At 47.3% G+C, this 19,372-nt stretch overlaps 1 protein-coding gene across 3 annotated transcripts; it reads left to right on the top strand.

Moving 5' to 3' along the window:
- The first annotated feature begins 1,136 nt into the window (after positions 1-1,136).
- Neu3 (neuraminidase 3) lies at positions 1,137-13,555 on the top strand. 3 transcript variants are annotated; one of them, XM_050154556.1, is made up of 3 exons: positions 1,137-1,539; positions 10,336-10,547; positions 11,749-13,555. In XM_050154556.1, the coding sequence occupies exons 2-3, from the start codon at positions 10,341-10,343 to the stop codon at positions 12,793-12,795; spliced, it is 1,254 nt and encodes a 417-aa protein (XP_050010513.1). In that variant the 5' UTR covers positions 1,137-1,539; positions 10,336-10,340; the 3' UTR covers positions 12,796-13,555. The 3 variants fall into 3 exon arrangements, with proteins under 3 accessions (XP_050010513.1, XP_050010515.1, XP_050010516.1); XM_050154558.1 differs by having other exon boundaries at positions 1,137-1,549; XM_050154559.1 differs by lacking the exon at positions 1,137-1,539 and adding an exon at positions 1,586-3,462.
- The last annotated feature ends 5,817 nt before the right edge of the window (positions 13,556-19,372 follow it).

The following is a 19,372-nucleotide window of genomic DNA, read 5'->3' as shown; positions in this document are numbered from 1 at the left end:
TTATAGTTTTCCTTTAAAAAAGAAAGAAGAAAAACTGCGTCATGTTGTAATTTTGTGTTCTTAGGAAAGCCAATCCCTTAGAACTCTTAACTCACGGCACCCACCCCCAATTCTATACTTACTGCATTTCCTCTGCCTCGTGGATTCAAATTCAATATAAGTTCATTGTTTTTTCATCCTCCAAGTTAGAATTCCACTTTCCCTTTTGATTTTGCCAAATTCTTTTGTTTTACTTGGTTCCAACAAAAATGATTTTAGACTGTTTCTCACCATGTGACTTTTACTCAGAAGAATCGAACAAGTTCATGTCAAAGAAAGAAACACCATAATAGGGGACATGGATGTGGGAGAGAGAATCCTCAGATGACCAAATGAAATAAAAGGAACAGACACTATGTTTCTTGGTAGGCAGGACCCTGACCCTTGGTGTCATCACAGGCAGAGGTGGTGTTCAGGTCCCTGCGAGTCTGCCCTGTTGTGAAGCTTCATGCCTTACTAGTTAATCCACATTTGGGGACTTATAAGGTATAAGTTTCTATGGTACGTCTTATTGAGAATTATAAGCCAAACCTGCGTCCCTCACCACAGGACGATACCACTACGCTAAATGTCCTATATGTATAAGTAACCGTTGTCTGGATTTTGATGCCAGTGTATTCTACATCTTGTTTTTGTTTCTTTTCATTTTCCTTCGGGTCTTCTGTTTCTGGTAACCTTATTGACCAGGCTGGGTCATCCGTCTGTAGCTCTCTTTGTCCCCATGCCTGACTGTCCCTCTTAGAGGCTGCAGTGGGGAGGGGGGGAAGAATGGGACGGTCCTTGGACATGACTGTATGTAAACGTGTGTAGGCAATACACAATAAATTGTCTACAGAACTGGAACGTGAACCTAGGATGATGTGTGTGCTAGGCAAGTGCCCCACCGTTAGCTGGTTACAACTCTGTAAATACTTTTTTATCGTGTGTTAGGGACTTCTTGATAAATTGTTCAGGGTGGCCTTAAACTCGTTTTGTAGTCCAAACAGCAGAAATGTCCAGTCCTCCAGCTTTCCTCCCTATCAGACTAGCTGAGTTTACAAGCCCTGTGCACCAGGTCCTGATAAATGGGTACTTTTTGCAAGGCAAGTGCCCAGTGCTTTGGGTGCACACATCCTTCCACCTCTGTCTTTTTTTTTTTTTTTTTTTTTGGTCCCCTCTGAGGCCCGGAACCTTCGCTCGACAATTAGACTGTCCAGGGAAGTTTTAGGCGGTGATACCTCCCACAAACAAACGGACAGACGAGAGCGTTGAGAAGCAAGCAGGGCGGGCCCTGTGAGGTGAGGGGCGTGGCCCGGCCGAGGAGATTGACACCCGGCCGCTGCAGGACCATTGCCGTGCGCGTCGCTAGTAGCTTCACCCCCGCGCGGTCTCTCTCTTTCTCTTTCCTGCCAGCTCCGCCTCCGTGGTCTCCGTCCGCCGCTTCCCTGCCTCCATCGCCCCAGCCCTGCTGCAGGCCCCCTTCCGAGACTCCACTGAGAGCCCCGAGAGACGCTGGAGCCGGTGAGCTGGGGTGAGGGTCATCCCGAATGTGGCCCGGGACTGTGGGGACCTGCGTCAGCCTGAATCAGCTGGGACCTCACAGCCGTTCTGGGCCGTTCTATTTTTGTTATCTTCCATCCGCAGCCAAACTTAAGCAGTAGTTTAGAATCGTGGAAACGAAGCGGGAACCGAGCCTAGGAAAAGGCTTCTTAGGACAGAGGAAGTTGTGGTCGGGCATAAAGGCCCTGGCGTGGGAATTTTGAGACTAGGTTTGCAAACAAAGTGGCCTCACCAAAGTTTTTCTCCTCAGTCAAGGTTTCAGAAGTCGTGCTACACTGTCTTCTCTCTCTCTCTCTCTCTCTCTCTCTCTCTCTCTCTCTCTCTCTCTCTCTCTCTCTCTCTGAGAGAGAGCGGAGAAGACTGTGTTGGACAGCGAGAGTATAGAACTGCAATTAATACTTAGAATTCTCTGCTAAAGCAAACAATTCCAAAGCAGACCTGTATGTGATTCTTCTCAGCACACAGTTTAGGAGAACCGTTTAGGTGTCAATGCCAGGCCACTAAGTTACCGCTGTCATCAATATTATTAGCATACTGATAATGAATGAAAATTAATGACTACTTAATTGTGGTGACGGCAGAACCAAGAGTGAATTCTGAAAAGGTCAACATTCATAATTAAAGACATCTATTTGTATAGTACCTTAAAGTGTACAAAACACTCCCGAGTGCCCCTCATAAGTATGCACTATTCACCTTTAACAAATGAGAGCCAGTCACGTGCCTTACTTTTATTTTATTATTAAAAATTTCTGCCTCCTCCCATCCCCCCATTTCCCTTCCACTCGCCCTCCCTCTCCAGTCCTAAGAGAAGTCAGGATGCCCTGCCCTGTGGGAAGTCCAAGACCCTCCCCCCTCTATCCAGGTCTAGGAAGGAGTGCATCCAAGCAGACTAGGCTCCCAAAAAGCCAGTGCATGCAGTAGAATCATTATCATTGGCTTCTCAGTCCGCCCTCATTGTCAGCCACATTCAGAGAGTCCGGTTTGATCACATGCTTGTTCAGTCCCAGTCCAGCTGGCCTTGGTGAGCTCCCATTAGATCAGTCACACCGTCTCCGTGGGTGGACACACACCCACCTTGCGGTCCTGACTTCCTTGCTCATATTCTCCCTCCTTCTGCTCTTCATCTGGGCCTTGGGAGCTCAGTCCAGTGCTCCAGTGTGGGTCTCTGTCTCTATCTCCATCCATCGCCAGATGAAGGTTCTATGATGATGTGCAAGATATTCATCAGTGTGGCTATGGGAGAAGGCCAGTTCAGGCACTCTCTCCTCAGCTGTCCAAGGACCTAGCTGAGGAAATCCCCTTAGACACCTGGGAACCGCTCTAGAGTCAAGTCTCTTGCCAACTGTAAAATGGCTCCCTTAGTTAAGATATCTTCTTCCCTGCTCCCATATCGACCCTTCCTCCATCTCAACCATCCCATTCCCCCAAGCTCTCCCCAATCCTCCCCTTCTCCCTTCTCTCTCCCCATCTCCCCTTCCTCCCAACCCCCTCCCCCACCCCCGTGCTCCCAACTTTTGCCCGGCGATCTTGTCTACTTCCAATATCCAGGAGGATAAATGTATGTTTTTCTTTGGGTTCACCTTTTTATTTAGCTTCTCTAGGATCTCACGTGTCTTATTCTTGAGCCTGGGGCATGACAATCACAAGTTCAAGACCAGCCGAGGCTCTAAGAGGAGGCGTTGCAATTGATAGAGTAATGCAGTTCTTAAAGATGCGCCTTTGTACTGGGAACACCACTGTTAACGTGATTTTATTGTCGTGAGAATATCATCGGTGTCTATGCACATCTGTACAGTGTAGACTACGGCACGGCTGGGCCTATCTGGAATATGCTGCCTGCTGACTTAGCGTGCTGTTTCACAGTGGAAGTTAGGTAATCAGGTATGTGCTCTAATAATGGCAGAAGGTGTAATATAATGAATGTTCAAACCAGCAAAGTAGCTTATTGTCGTTTCAAGTTTTATGAACTGTGCCCAATTGTGTTATGTTTTTATATGACTGGCATCACCACAGATGTGAGGTAGTGGTGCCAGAGCGGTGAGTGACTAAGATGTCTCTAGGCAATAGGGATTTTTCAACACTTATAAGCTTGTGGGATTTGTGGGGTGAAAGGATCAAAGAAAAACACCTTGCACCTGACTAGACCTGAGACTTGGGCCAAGGAAAAACACCTGATTTGACCCCAGAACTCACACTAATCCTTGAGCTTGCCCTGGAGTCAGGCTGAGGAATCCCACCAATCCCTGAGATAGAAATGCCACCAATCCCTGAGACTGCCCCAGAATCAGACCCCAAAAATCCACCAATCCCTAGCCACCCTTGAAAGCTCCACCCTCCCACCCTCACCCCCCAAAACCTACATAAAGTCTGTGCCCTGTTCAGTTTGCTGCTGTTTCTCACCAGAGATAGCCACCCTCCTGAAAGCTTCCTTTCCAATAAATCTCTTGGGTGAGGTTTGTCGTGAGACACTTTTGCTGGAGCCCAGCTGTAACGACTTTCACCAGAGCAGAGCAGCACTGTGTAACACTTGCTACTGTAACACTTGCGGGGAAGCGGTCCCCTGGTGCAGAGCAGAGTTGTTACACTCTGGAGTTCTAAGCAGAACTGTAACAGCTTCACTGGGGAAACCCTCCCTTGCAGTTGCAGAGTTGTTACACTTGCGCTGGGGAAACCTTTCACTGTAGCAGGGCTGTAGGCTCCTATGCTTATAGTAACTTTGTGGTTTAGTGACTTTCTTGGTTCCTGACTGCCTGACTTAACTTTTCATCGAGCTGCAATAGTTACAGGAACCACCCCCCACATATACAGTCTATTATTACATTTTTATATAGTGCCTGATTACAGTCAGATATCAGTTTCAGGACTCGGGAATAATACACCCTGTTTGCCACGGTGGCACACACCTGTAAATCCTAACACTCAGGAGGCTGAGGCTCAATGATAGCAGATTCAAGGCCAATCTGGGCTTTACAGTGAGACATTGTTTCATTTTTTAAACTATGTAATGACTTATAACTGAAAAATGTGATATAGTGACTGCCATATATTGTGATCCTATTGTGCAATAGGCCTTGTGACGGCTACTTAAGGATTTTTAATTCTTCTTATGTAGAATTTAATTCATTTTTATAGATGAGGATCCCAGAGCAATAGATAAGTGAAATATATGTCTGAGAACCTGTGGTGGTCTAAGCCAAACCTAAGCTTTGCCAGCAGTGTGACTCGGGATAGAGAAAGACGTAGAATAAAGCCCATTGGTGCACAGAAGGAGAGAGCCCGGATGGGGAGCACACGCATGCTCTCACACCATGCAGACAAGATGGTCCACATAGTCTTCTGCTTATACTGCTGCGGCCCCGAGTCTGGAAGGAAGAACAGCTTTTCTTCTGACTCCAAGGCCACTCTCTCCTCTTTTCTCACAATAGTGAGTTCCAGTTCTCTCAATTTAGTGACTGACTGAGTCATTCAGAGGTGTTGGGAGTTTCTCTTGTTTGGCTCGAAGGTGGTAGATGACCTGACACAGTACAACATTACCCCGCAGCTCATTACCCAGAAAGCTGCCTGAGAAGCTGGTCTAAACTCACCATGCCATTCCCACCAGAAACTCTACAGTGGATCCCGGTAGGAGCAATACCACGATAAGGTGATAAAACCTGCCGGGATTTGCCTCCGCTGGGCCTTTCAGTCCCATCTTTGCTCATAGGTTTGCTCTCCAGCCTATGACAGTCACGCCATTCTACTGAAAGCCTGCACAGCTGTTTCCTGTTACCTACAGGCTTTGCCTCCCCCACTCTGCTTCTTACCCCACCACTTGGCTAGCCCTGTCTACACTCTTTATATTCCAGTTCATTTATCCATGCATTCATGCATCCAGCAAACGCTTGTCCGGTGCTGATCACAAACCATGCTTGTCTCCAGATGAGAAGATACAGCCCTATGTGTAAACAAGGGGTACAGCGAAGAAACCGCTGGGATGGCCACTTCATGGTTAGGGAGAAGGTTTTTATTGTAGGTAAGAGAGAGAAGAGTCAGAGACATCTAGGGGAATCTAGCCATGACTAACTTTCAGGGACAGAGAGAGGAGCAAAGAGAAGAGGAAGGCTGGCAATTTCCAGGGCTAAGGGAGCAGAGAAGATAGCAAAAATGGTGGCAAAGCCTTGCCAGTTATAAGTAATTATGCTGTGGCAGGAGGAGCGCAAGTTGGCTGGAACAGCCGGGAACTACTATGGGGCCTCTGATCTGCTGGAGGCTTGTTTGAGTTAATAGACAACTAGGTGCCCTTTCAGGAGATTGTGGGGCTGTGGGAGAAGATAAGAAAGTAATGGTTTTTACTGGCAAGCAGAAACCCACTTTACAAGGTTTCGGAGGAATGCTGGGTGTTTCCCGGGTCAGAGTCCAGCCTGAGCTGAGCACAGACTGCCCCCCTACACACTGGGACCTGACACGATGGCCCTCTGATTTTGTAGTGTTCTTTGTATATGTGTAATCCATGAGCCCTCAGAGAGCACTGGGTCCTGTGGAGAAACAAGCAGGGAGCCCAGGCGGCAAGGGCGCTGTCAGGTGACAGCTCACCCGCTGGAAGGTGTCTGCACAGAGCTGGGGGAGGTGAGGTAGGGAGTCGTGTGGCTCTCTGAGAAAGAGTGTCCCAGGCAGAGGAGGTAGCTAGCTAGTATGACCAGTTATTACCTTTTCTGGGGCCTCAGTCTGCACAGGTGCGCCTTTTCTCTTTTCCTACTTGCTGCTGTGTTACCTCTAAGATAGCACTTACCTTTCAGGGTTCATCTGTGTGCACATGGTCTTCCCACCCTCAGTTCTCAGCTTAAGAGCAGGTGGCTCCTCAACACTGCTATACGTAGGCACTCAGAAATGTTGAATAAATAAAGAGGTCCTCATTGGCCTAACTCTTATGGGTTGCTGTTTATTATTTATTTTTATTTATGCAAATTATTTCCAAAATGGGCTTTGAGTGACATAATTTGAAAGAAAATTAAATCCTAAACCTATTTTAGTCTGTTTGGCCTGAGTCCCTTCTGTGGCCTCTGAGAAGTGGGACTTCTGGGCACTTTCCAAGAGTTTCTGGAGGTTTCCACTTCCTGTTATCACAGACCTGCTAGCCTGGCACATGGCAGATAGAATATCGCAAAGACCCATGTAGCTGAGTTTGCAAGAACGTAATCTCCAGAGGGCTGGAAATAAGAGCGAACCCAAAGCCACAATAGTTATCTCTTGAGCTCCAGTTAGCTGGTCACACATAAAAGTGTGGTTTTTAAGACACTTGTCCCAGCTGCCAAAGCTGCAGGTCCACCCGGGCTACAGCACCTGGAAGTGAGCTCACAACACCAAGAGGCATCCTTTGAGAATCTACACCCTCTGCTGTGTGCTCCCCTCACAGAGTAAACTATGGGTAAGACCTCCTCATGTGTTGAAATAGGAGCGGCAGGGCTGCGTCCCCAGCACCCCGCCGCCCGCATGGCTAGGTTATGCCCGAAATAATTACACGGAAACCGTATTCTTTCAAACACTGCCTGGCCTGGCTAGGTCCAGTTTCTTATTGGCTAGCTCTTACATATTGTTCTAACCCATTTCTAATATTCTGTGTAGCCCACGAGCTGGCTTACCAGGGAGGATCTTAACCTGCGTCTGTCTGGAGCGGGAGAACCATGGCGACTCCTCACACAGCTTCTTTTTCCCAGCATTCTCCTCTGTCTACTCCGCCTACCTAATTTTCTATCCAATAAAATGGGCCAAGGCAGTTTCTTTATTAATAAGAAATCACTCCCACATCATTTCCCCTTTTTCTGTTTAAACAAAAAAGAAAGGCTTTAACTTTAACATAGTAAAATTACATATAACAAAACAGTTATCAAGTAAGAATTACAGTTACAATATTTATATCTATTTTATCTCTTATCATAACTAAGGAAAACTATAACTAACCATTCTTCAACTCCATCAAAGACTCCAGAAGGATATAATATTACCTATCAAACAAGAAATAAGAAAACTCTAGAAATGACAGAGACATCTCGCTGCCTGGACAGTCACCCAAAGTTCCTCTGTACCGTTGGGGCATCCATCTTCGGCCTACAGGCCCATAGTATCCAGCAGACATTCTCATCAAGCAAGAAATTCCAAAGACAGTTCAGTCACTTTTTGCTGTGTCCTGCAGAATGTCTCACAGACTCTTTCATGAAGCAGGAACCCCAAAAGGTCATCTCACCTTTAGGCAAGTTCAGCAGTCCTCTCTCTGCGGGTTCTCTGTGTCCAGTTTATGCAACAGTCCAGGCAAGAGCAGTTTCTTGCCCAAATGGCTATCAAACTCCATAAGGATTCTCTTCGATGCCCATCTTCCTCTTGAAATAGATTGGTGCTGCCAGGAGCAAATGTGTCTCATTGTCATGAAAAACCCTAAGTTATTAAAATATCTTAAATGCCATATTCTGCAGCCTTTGAAAGATATGAAGAATGCCTATCTAACTAAAATATCTCTCTATATATCTAGAAAATCTAACTAACATGACTACAAGCTTAAGTATTAGCGATGATTATCCATTAACAACCTATATTTCCTAATTATACATTACATTTTTAAATGAACTACACAATCACAATACCTTAATCAAGATCAAAAATACATATACATATAACAAAATTGACCATAAAATCCATACCAATGCAAATTATTCATATCTATATCATATCCCCCTTTAAATGTAAAAGAACATTTATAAACAATATTTGGGAACATGGGCGTAGTTTTTTCTCTACAAACTGCTTCCTGCTGAATAGGGGCGTCGTTAATTAGGTTGTTCATGATATAACCTGTATGCTAGTTTCATCTCAGTTGGCAATTGAGCGAAGCAATTTTTTGAGGGTGTTCACAGCAACCTTTCAGGAGGGCGTGGTCTATCATACCAAATCGGAATAGATGCAATCCACAGGGTCTCATCCTCTGCAAAAACAAAAGAAGACCCTCTCCAAAGCATCATATCCTTAGACCCAAATTCTGAAATCATAATACCCTCATGAAATCCATTTTGGTTTAGCTTGGCAGCCCATATAATGAAATGTCTCTCTGTACTTAGCTCCTTCACAGTCAAAAATTTTAAAGAAAACACAATGTACATAATCCAGACTCTCTGTGAATTTTCCATTTTTACGTGGCTTATTTTTCTTTATTTCTCTTAATCTATAACTATCTGTACTTCTGTACTCTGTCTCTTTAAAGACTTTACCCTTTTTCTTTTTAAGACATTAACTTTATTCTTTATATTCTTTTTCTTCTCTTTCCCAAGCCTACGTACATTTATCCAACAGTGTCTGAATCTGTTTTATTGTGAATCTGTAATTTTTTTACTATCCAGGAGCATTTCTTAAAATGTTAAGCATTTCTTAAAAACTTAAGTTGCACCATGTACAGGTAATACGGTACTGCCTGTGTCCTGCCCAGTCTAAACCTTAACTGCACGGTTTTAAGGTAATTACGGTAGTTCCTGCCTGAGATCAGCACAGTTCAGCATGGAGCAGCCGCTCCTGCCTCAGAGTCATTTGGTGCTTCTGAGCTGAGCACAGTTCCAGGCACACAGCAGTTCACATTGGAGCCGCAATCAGCAGTTTAATTCTGAGACTGAGTGTGCAGCACAGAAACTCTTTTCATCCAAGTTACAGCCAAATCTGACACGCAGAGCACTGCGCAGTCTGAAAACGCGTCTCTGTATGGCGGCAGGAATCCGCCATGCTCTTCCGCCTGCCTAAGCCTGATTCTGCCTTCTGCCCAGGTGCAGGCGGGGAGCGCTGAGCCATCTGCACGGTCTCAGAGCACTCTCCTCCGATCCCAAGCGGGAACACAAACATCCAGTCCCATAAAAGCCTTGAAATGCTTTAAAGCCAGAGTTCACGCTGGCAGCACAGCACCAGGAAGCCGCGCTTTAAAATGACGCAGCTTTTTTTCTCTGCTGCTGTTGCTGAATCAGGAATCTCTCTACAGCACGCCACCAACAAAACAGCAAAAATCTGTGTTAAACTCTCTCTCCCTTATTTTTAAGCCTTCTCAGGTTTTTAAGTGGATTTAGCCCATCACGTCTGGGCGCCATCTGTTGAAATAGGAGCGGCAGGGCTGCGTCCCCGGCACCCGGCCGCCCGCATGGCTAGCTTATGCCCAGAAATAATTACACGGAAACTGTATTCTTTCAAACACTGCCTGGCCCGGCTAGTTCCAGTTTCTTATTGGCTAGCTCTTACATATTGTTCTAACCCATTTCTAATATTCTGTGTAGCCCACGAGCTGGCTTACCAGAGAGGATCTTAACCTGCGTCTGTCTGGAGTGGGAGCATCATGGCGACTCTTCCTCTAACCTTCTTTTTCCCAGAATTTTCTTCTGTATACTCCGCCTACCTAATTTTCTATCCAATAAAATGGGCCAAGGCAGTTTCTTTATTAGTAAGAAATCATTCCCACATCACTCATGCAGATGAGTCAGAAGGTTGTCCTTTCTCCTGGCTTTCAGGAGAGGGAGAGAACTTGCCTTGAGAATTGTTAACCGTGATCTTACTCAGATGGGTTTGGTTTATAGTCATCTAGAACCCCAGGCCGAGAAATCAACGTGTCTGGAGAGCTGATGTATTGAATGAAGGTGTGTCTTGTTTGCTTTGGCTGCTGAGGCCATGATGCTGTCTTTGTATGAGAAAGTGGACGTTTGAGCACATCCACAGCTCGCTGTGTCCTCAGCTTTGGACTCTTTGCTGTCCTCGCAGAAGTCATGGAAGGCATGCCGTCCCGCTCCATCAGCTCCACTCTGTTCCAGCAGGAAGACCAGCACGGGATCACCTACCGGATCCCAGCCCTGCTCTACATCCCTCCCAGCCACACCTTCCTGGCCTTCGCAGAGAAGCGGTCCACAAGCAAAGACGTGGATGCCCTCTACCTGGTGCTCAGGCGAGGGGTGATGGATGGCCACTCTGTACAGGTGAGTGACTCCTCTTGGATAAGGACCTGGGACTCATCTCTCCTCAGAGCTGAATGCACTTCTAGCTCTGTTCCCCCCCCACCCCCACCCCACCTTTGCCAACAAAAACCTGTGTGGGGAACTGAGGGGAAAATAATAAAAACAATGACTTTTACTGAGCTATTTTGTGCCAGGATCCACTGAATTTTATCCTGGGCACTGTTGTCAGGCATGTTTAGCACATGGGGGAACTGGGCTCAGAGTTTGCCATTTACTCTAAGTCATGCACCTGTTAACCCAGCAGTAGAAACATACTTCAAACTCAGGCGCAAGCTCCCGAGGCCTCTGGTGCATCCAGACCCTGCATGGCCTGCCTTTTGTTTCTGTGCCCTGATAGACCCACCCAGGGAAGGGGGCACCATTAGAGCTTCATCTCCTAGTCTGCCCGCGCTTCTACTTCTCACAGCCTGAGCGGCACACTAAGTGGGTGTCTTCTCTGTCACGGTGAAGATGAGACTCTGCTGAGCCCCCGTCCTGGCTATGTGTGACATCGCTGCCCGTTTCCTTCTGAGGAGTTTGTACTGTGAGGGCTTTCCAGCTCCTGTTTGTACAGTACGTCATTAGAGCTTCTCTGTGGCTTACCAGGTCAGACTCCACAGAGGCCCAGCCCTGAGGCTGACGGAGCCCAGAGTTCTAGGTGTCTCATTTGCTCTAGGACAGGCAGAGATCAAGCACCTTCACTCTGAGAAGTCTCATGGACCATCCCCAACCCGCCCTGGTAAACTTTTTTGGCTGGTGTTGGAGGTACAAATGCATATAATTTGGGTATTATCCAAAAGACCCATTGTCTAAAAGGGGAGACAGTTACCAACAATATGCATACTGTCATATAGCTGCTGTAACTTCTTAGAAGAGTGAGTTTCAAGGAAGCCCCCAAAGGAGGTGACATTGGAGTTGGGTATTGGAGATTGATTTGAAAGTCCAGATGCAGCAAAGAAGAACATTCTTGAGAGAGCACAGCTTTTTACAATATCTAACATCATCTTTTTTCAGATGTAACTCCACCTTGTAATAGCTGCAAATTTTGAGATTATTTGGGCATTCAAGATCCTGTCCATTTCAATGTCATATATTGCTTGCAAAAAGAACTGGTGCTTTTAATGAGCCTTGTGTCTTCCTATTAGTAACTCATCCCCACTATCTCCTTCTTCCCCTTGACTAGTGGGGACCCCTGCAGCCACTGATGGAAGCCACATTACCTGGGCATCGGACCATGAACCCCTGCCCTGTGTGGGAGCAGAATACCGGCCGCGTGTACCTGTTTTTCATCTGTGTGCGGGACCATGTCACTGAGCTTCAGCAGATTAGGTCAGGCAGGAATGCTGCCCGTCTCTGCTTCATTTGCAGTCAGGACGCTGGGTGCTCGTGGGGTGAAGTGAAGGACTTGACCGAGGAGGTCATTGGCTCAGAGGTGAAGCACTGGGCCACGTTCGCGGTGGGCCCTGGTCACGGCATCCAGCTGCAGTCAGGAAGGCTGATCATCCCTGCTTATGCCTACTATTTCTCACGCCGGTTCTTCTGCTTTCCGTGTTCGGTCAAAGCCCATTCCCTGATGTTCTACAGTGATGACTCAGGAGTCACCTGGCACCATGGCAAGCTCATTGGGCCCCAGGTGACAGCGGAGTGCCAAGTGGCGGAAGTGGTTGGGAGAACTGGTAACTTTGTGCTTTACTGCAATGCCCGGACGCCAAACGGATTCCGAGCAGAATCCTTTAGCACTGATTACGGTGACTGCTTTCAGAAAGCAACCCTGAACCCACAACTCTATGAGCCCTGCTGTGGCTGCCAAGGCAGTGTAGTGAGTTTCCAGCCCTTGAAGATGCTGCACTTGCAAGACCCAAGTGGTAAAGATGCACCCGATACTCAGAAGCGCCCTCTGCTGGACAGTTTTCTGGAGCGGGAGGAAGGAGCTGGAACCCCATCAAGAACGTGGCTCTTGTACTCACATCCAACTAGCAAGAAGCGGAGAATTAACCTGGGCGTCTACTACAATCGGAACCCCTTGGAGGGAACCAGCTGGTCCCGCCCCTGGATCTTGCACCGTGGGCCCTGTGGCTACTCTGATCTGGCTGTTGTGGAAAAACAGGGCTTATTTGCATGTTTGTTTGAGTGTGGGCAGAAGCATGAGTGTGAGCAGATTGCCTTCCGTCTGTTTTCAGATCAGGAGGTCCTGAGCTGTGAAGACTGTAACAGCCCTAGTAGGAGCTAAAGCCAAATCTAGACTGATGGGGGAGGAGCCAACTTTCCACAGAAGGCAATGGCAGCTACAGCCAGGATAACAGAGGTCTCTGATGTCTACAGAAAATTAAAAAACTAATATTTTGCTGTTTCCATTTTTTTTTCACTTTTCCCTTTCCAATGAGCCTAGAGAAAATCGTGCCTTACCGTACACAGCAATAAGACTATGGAACTGGGAGTTTGGAGACCACGATGTGGTTTGGGTTCTGCTGCTGGCTTGCTTTAGGACTGTGGATGATGTATCCCCCGAACTCTCTGGACATCAGGTCTCCATTGTAAAATGAGAAGGTTGGCCTGTGGCTTCTTGTCCTCCCATTGAAAGGAGAGACCGAGTGCTGCTTCTTGTCCCACAAACCCTGGAGTCTGATCGTGAATGGAAGCCAGAGACTTATCTTCTCAAATGGCTCACTGCTCACTTGAATATGAAGTGACCATAGGTGCTTTGACCAGAAGATGTGCATCGTTCTATTTTTAGAACGCCCTTATCCTCCTAATCATACCCTAGCTCTTCAAGTTCTCTATCCTGGAAGAACTGAGAGAGCAGAACCATGAAGTCGGCTGCTTTCCCCGGCATTGCTGCTATGTTCAACACCCCCCCTTCCTCATCCAGGAAACATTTCCCAGGGAGAAATGAGAAACCCCTGCCAGCTGCCCTTGATAATGGTGCTGATTGCTTTTGATGCCATTAAAGATGAATCTGAGGGGCCTGAAAGATGGCTCCATGGTTAAGAGCACTGGCTGCTGTTCTAGAGGACCCGTGTTCCATTCCCAGCACCCACATGGCAGCTCACAACTGTCTATAACTACAGTTGCAGAGGCTCTAATCCCCTCTGGCCTCTCCAGGCACTTCATGCACATGGTACACACACACACACACACACACACACACACACAGGCAAACAAAACTCCCATACACAGTTCTTGTGTTCCTTGGCTCAAACAGCTTTTGGCTCTCCATTGTTTGGTTACAGGGCAGCCTGGTGTGCAGACCTTGCGGGTTGAAAGTAACGAATGCATACAGGCTTTCCTTCGCTCTTATGTGAAGCCCACTGACAGGGAAGCCCACCCTCCAGGTGGGAAGGAAGAGCAGCCAGGGTCTAAGGGTGACTGGGGTAGGTGACAGCCCTGGCAGTTGGTGAAAGGAGGAGGGTGGGAAGAGAAGAGCCCCCCCTGAGAGGTAGGACCTCACTGTAGAGCCCAGCTTTGTTCTCACTGTACTGCATTAGGGTAGACGCAGTGGCTGAATTCCGTGGCTAGGGCTAAAGGATGAAAAACAGCTTTGGGATTTATGTGGGAAAACAGCTTTGGGATTTATGTGGAAATGTCCAAGAAGGGAGTCAAGGAAGGGGCTTGGTTGACTGCCCATGTGAATGCCGCTTCTCTCGTTACCCTTCCTGACCCCTTGCTTTGGGTTTGTATCTACTTAGTGACTAGCTGTAAATCCTTTAACTGGGAAAAGGCCCATTGTGATCTTCTCAGAAAAACGTAAGGAAAGAGGACCAGGGACTCAGGAAGTCTGAGATGAAGACTAAAGAGAGACAGAGTGGGTGATGGCAACTGGAAGAGCAGGAACAGAAGATGTTGTGGTAACAACTGCTGAAGCCACTTCAGCTGTCTTCAGGTTGGCAAAGTAGAAAAGACAGGGTGGGTAGTCACACTGCCAAAGGAAATAAATCAGAAAGGAGGCCACACAGGCTCTGATCTTTTGCCTTCGTAGCATCCCGGTCTGCCCCTGAGGTCTCTAGAATGGAGCGGTACAACACAGTAACCCACCACTGGAGTTCCAGAGAATAGGCCTCCCGTCCACGTTCCTGGCCCATGTTCCTTCATAGTCACCTCAGGTTCATGCTGTTTGGTGCTGCATTAGGACCTGCATCTCTTGGTCATGAGTCTCTCCTCAGAGTGCCTGAGGATGTCACGAAGCTTCACAGTGAACCCTAGAACCCACAGAGGTCAGAGCTGAGGCTGAAGGGTTAATGATCTCCACCCGGCCCTATCCCGGCCATGTTATCCCTCTGAACAGCTGAAGTCACATTGAGCCTCCTGTTGGTCCTTCCATGGGTTGCCAGGTGATACTATCTGCTGAGTCCTCTAGACCTCTGCTAGGAGGGGTGGAGGAACCCTTTCTCCTTTTTGACCCGGAATCATAATAACTTGTCTATCATATCGTTTTCCTGTCACATTCTGAATTCCCTGAAAGTAAGAGCTGTCTAACCCCTGTCTGTCCTCTGTCCCCAGCAAAGGGTCTGAAATGGTAGACAGCAGGAAAGACAGGCTGAACGAATGGATGAGGCAGAGATCCTTGGCCACCCCTCTCCAGGTCCCCCCCATGTTCAAATACTGCTGAGCCGTCACTGAAATGAATGCCGTGTGCACGCCAGGTTCCAGGTCCGTTACAGTGCTTCCTGGAGCTGGGCTTTTATCTAAGTCGAGCCTGGTCTTGTCTTGCTGCAAGCCTAAAGCCAAGCTGTGGTGCGTGGGGTTCTCATTTCCCTGGTATTTCCCTTTTGTCCCTGATTGAATGCCTATGACTGTCACTCCTCCAGGATTCCAAGGGAGATGCTGAGCTCACGTTTCGAGTGTGTCTCGTTGGCTCTGTGATGCCAGCACCAGACACGTCATTGTACCATAAACATCACCTCACCGTCACTTAGAACAGTGGCTCTCAGTCTGTGGATTGGGACCCCGTGGGGTCACATGACCCTTTCACAGAGGTTTCCCTAGACCATCAGAAACACAGATATTTACATTACAATTCATAATGGCAGCAAAATTACAGATATGAAGTAGCAATGAAAATAATTTTGTGATGGGGTCACTGTATTAAAGGGTGTCAGCACTGGGGAGGTTGAGAACCACTGACTTAGAACCAATAAAGGATGCTTAAAGGTCTTTGTTCCAGTAATTAGTGATCTTTGTTGCTAAGGAAATGAAATGATCTTCATCTTAATATCTATTAATAGTTCATATTCCACATTCCCACATTTTGTTTTTGTTTTTTTGAGACAGGGTTTCTCTGTAGCGTTGGAGCCTGTCCTGGAACTAGCTCTCGTAGACCAGGCTGGTCTCGAACTCACAGAGATCCGCCTGCCTCTGCCTCCCGAGTGCTGGGATTAAAGGTGTGCGCCACCACCACCCGGCAAAAAGTAAATTTGAGGTAATTTTTTTCATGAGAACTTTTTTTTAAATACTTATTTATTTATTATGTATACAATATTCTGTGTGTGTGTGTGTGTGTGTGTGTGTGTGTGTGTGTGTGTGTGTGTGTGCAGGCCAGAAGAGGGGGGCACCAGACCTCATTACAGGTTGTGAGCCACCATGTGGTTGCCAGGAATTGAACTCAGGACCTTTGGAAGAGCAGGCAATGCTCTTAACCACTGAGCCATCTCTCCAGCCCCTCATGAGAACTTTTAACTTTAATACTCTTCTGTATTCATGCTTTTTTTTTTTTTTTGTTTTTTTGTTTTTTGGTTTTTTGAGACAGGGTTTCTCTGTGTAGCAGTCCTGGCTGTCCTGGAACTCATTTTGTAGACCAGGCTGTCCTTGAACTCACAGAGATCCGCTACCAGCTGGTTATACGCTGTTGTTTAGCCAGTGGGAAGGAAATGGCCAGGGATGCTTGTGGCGCTGCTGGGCTTGACCAACGGTTCCAGCCTGACTCCTTTCATTCTCTCAGTGACTGTGTGTGCTTTCTGGAATTCACTTTTGGAAAGGTTTCTAGTAAGCCTAGCAATTTTCATAATATTGAAACTCTCCCAAGGACAAAAGTATCATCCAGAGAATACTAACTTACCTCTTCAACAGTTTCATAATAATTGTTTACATAATCATTTAAGGCAAGAAATCTGACCTATTTTATGTTTGCATTTCTATTAGGTTGCTTGCTCCACGTTGGGCCTGTGGGCTTGAGGGGAATACTCAAACCTACAAGCCTTGGTGGTTCAATTTGTTTAACTCATCTAATAGTTTATTAAGACTCATTAAACAATGAATAGCAAATTTGATCCTGATCCTTTGAAAGTTCCAAGTGCTGTAGGTAGTATTTGAAGCATGGTTAATTCTATTATTAGCCATTGTTCTAACAAAGTGGGGCACAAAAACCCAACAGCCTGGGCACATGCTTAACTCACCACCTCAAGGCAGCAAGAAGGCCACGGGGTAGATCAGATAGCCAGGGAGTCCTCAGAGGGCTTAGTGGTGTGGAGAGAAGTGGGGAGGGCGCCTTTATCCTGCCCCTGGTCTCCACCGCCCTCAGCATGGGCAGCATTTGGTGGCTGAATGCAGACAACGCGGGGATGAAGAAGGGAAGAAGACAGGCCCCCGGAGGAAGGCGCTCCGAGGTGGAATGGGGCAGCTGCAATCTCTGTGGCAGAGCCAGCCACACTTGTATTGCAGTTCCTCCCAGGAAAGCGTTTACTCTCGGGATCCCAGGATGGTAGAATTGTTTCCCAACCTCCCGGAGAACCTGCTCTCCAAGGCCCAGAGTAAGATGGGTTTTGTTATCAGCAACCGGGAAGAGAATCAGAAGTGGGAAGATGGATTCCCTCAAGGGAGAAGCATAGACGTGGATGGCAGTGAAGGCTGACGCCGTGCCAGCCTTGAAGCCCGGAGGCACCAGGCAGCGCTCAGAGCCAAAACTCGGAGTGAAATCTTGCTTTGTGCAATGCTACCTCTGCCTTTCTTCATGGCTGGGTCAGTCTCTGGAGCTGTGTATAGTAGCTACGTCTGAGCCTCTGTATGCAATTTGGGTGGTTCTGCTCACGTTATTCTGAACACACACACACACACACACACACACACACACACACACACTGCATTATTGCTTCAGCCTGCAGAGACTACAGAAAACAAGCCTCCTCAGGCCCTTACAAAGTCCTGACACCCAAACTGCTGTCACCTGGATCTCTTCTCAGTCTCAAGACCCGTGACCCACAAATTGCTGTATTGCACAAACTCTTCAGTCCAGGATGCTGTAATGAACTCACAGGAGGCTGAATGAAGGGAGAGTCTAAGTGATGCTTTCCAGCCTCGGAGCACACACAGGTCATCTCTGGAGAGTTATTTAAAAACAATTTCCAACCTGTCATCCCCATCATGCCTCCCTCTGGAGAACGGAACTTAGGTCTGGGGTAAATCCCTTCTGTTAGGGACCCCAGACTTGGATTCTTTGGGGTCAAGTCATTGAGAAATTGCTCTTCCTCCTATACTGTATGCCTGGTTAGAAAACTTTGTTGAAAATGAAGGCCTGAAGTTGGTTTATAGACAGGTATGGACTTTGAGGGAAGGGGATTAAGTCTCTTAGTTTTCCTTCTGTTCCTCTTGTATAGCATGGAACTGATGAATATTTGTTGAATGAGTGAATTAATGAATGGCCTCCAGTTTTAATCATTCGAAGAAGTACAGAGCCCACGAAATTGTGGATCCAAAGGCAGATCTTAGATAAGGTGAGCCATCCCGGCTCTTCTTGACCCTCCTTGACTTGGGACTTCATAGCATCGAAGTGACCCCAAAGAGGATATCTGGTAGATGAAGTAAAGTGAACCCTGGATTCAGAGAGGTGCCACTAGCCAGACCCCAAACCAGAGCTGAGGGACAGCTTTGCCATTCCAGGTCCATGCCATGCTCTGTTGTGATTTGGAGGCTGTGGTGGTTGGACTGAGAATGACCCTCATAGCTGCAGATGTTTGATGCTTGGTCCCCAGTTGGTGGAACTGTTGGAGAAGGATTAGATGATGCGGCTTTGTAGGAGGAGGTTTGTCACCAGGGACATTTCCTGGGTAAAGCCTATGTCATTCCCAGTTAGATCTATCTGCCTCTTATTTCTGGATCAACATGTAAGCTCTCAGCTACTGCTCCAGCAACATGCCTGCCTGCTGACTGCCATGCTCCTGGACACGATGGTCATGAGTTACCCCTACCCTCTGAAACTGTAAGTCCCAAATAAATGTTCTTCTAAAGCTACTTTGTTATGGTCTCTCATCACAGCAATAGGAAGTTAACCGAGATAAGAGTGGTTCCAGAAGCCCAGCCCTCTAGTCCTACATCTGCTATGTTGTTAGTATTAAGGAATGTGAGTACGTTTAACCCGGGACCTGTGATTGGATAGCGAGGCTTCCAGTCACTGGTGACGGCGTAGGAATCAGAGAGACTCTGAAAGACAGAGCCTGTGTGTTCACAGCCTTCCATCCACCCTGTGAAGATGCTTCTTTGAAGGACAATGCATTGTCCTTACATCTCTGGAGAAAGGCATTGTGGGTAGGGGTCCATCAATACTCTAAGGCTGAGGAGCATCCCAGTGCCCTAGGAATCTCCAGTGGGAGGGCATTGGTCTTGAACTAACCCAGAACCAGGTTTGGGCAGGCCTCACAGACATCGCTGATCTCAGTGGGTTCGATGGAGATCCAGGCTACAGGTGTGGATGTAACTGTTGAAGAGAGCTGAGGTCAATCCTGCCAGCTGGGGATAGATGTCTCAAGATTCAGCTCAGGTGGCTGGCTGTGCTCGGGAGAACTACTGCTGTCTTCTGTTGCTGTGATGAAACACCAGGA

The sequence above is a fragment of the Alexandromys fortis genome, unplaced genomic scaffold (assembly GCF_014885135.2).
Source record: "Alexandromys fortis isolate MF-2015 unplaced genomic scaffold, M_Fortis_MF-2015_v1.1 scaffold_77, whole genome shotgun sequence".
Lineage (NCBI taxonomy): Eukaryota > Metazoa > Chordata > Mammalia > Rodentia > Cricetidae > Alexandromys > Alexandromys fortis.
This window is presented reverse-complemented; position numbering and strand designations above follow the sequence as displayed.

Coding starts and splice junctions, on each gene's coding strand:
- Neu3 (XM_050154556.1), top strand. CDS start 10,341: ATGGAAGGCATGCCGTCCCGCTCCATCAGCTCCACTCTGTTCCAGCAG. Junction 10,548..11,748: donor TGGATGGCCACTCTGTACAG/GTGAGTGACTCC, acceptor CCCCTTGACTAG/TGGGGACCCCTGCAGCCACT.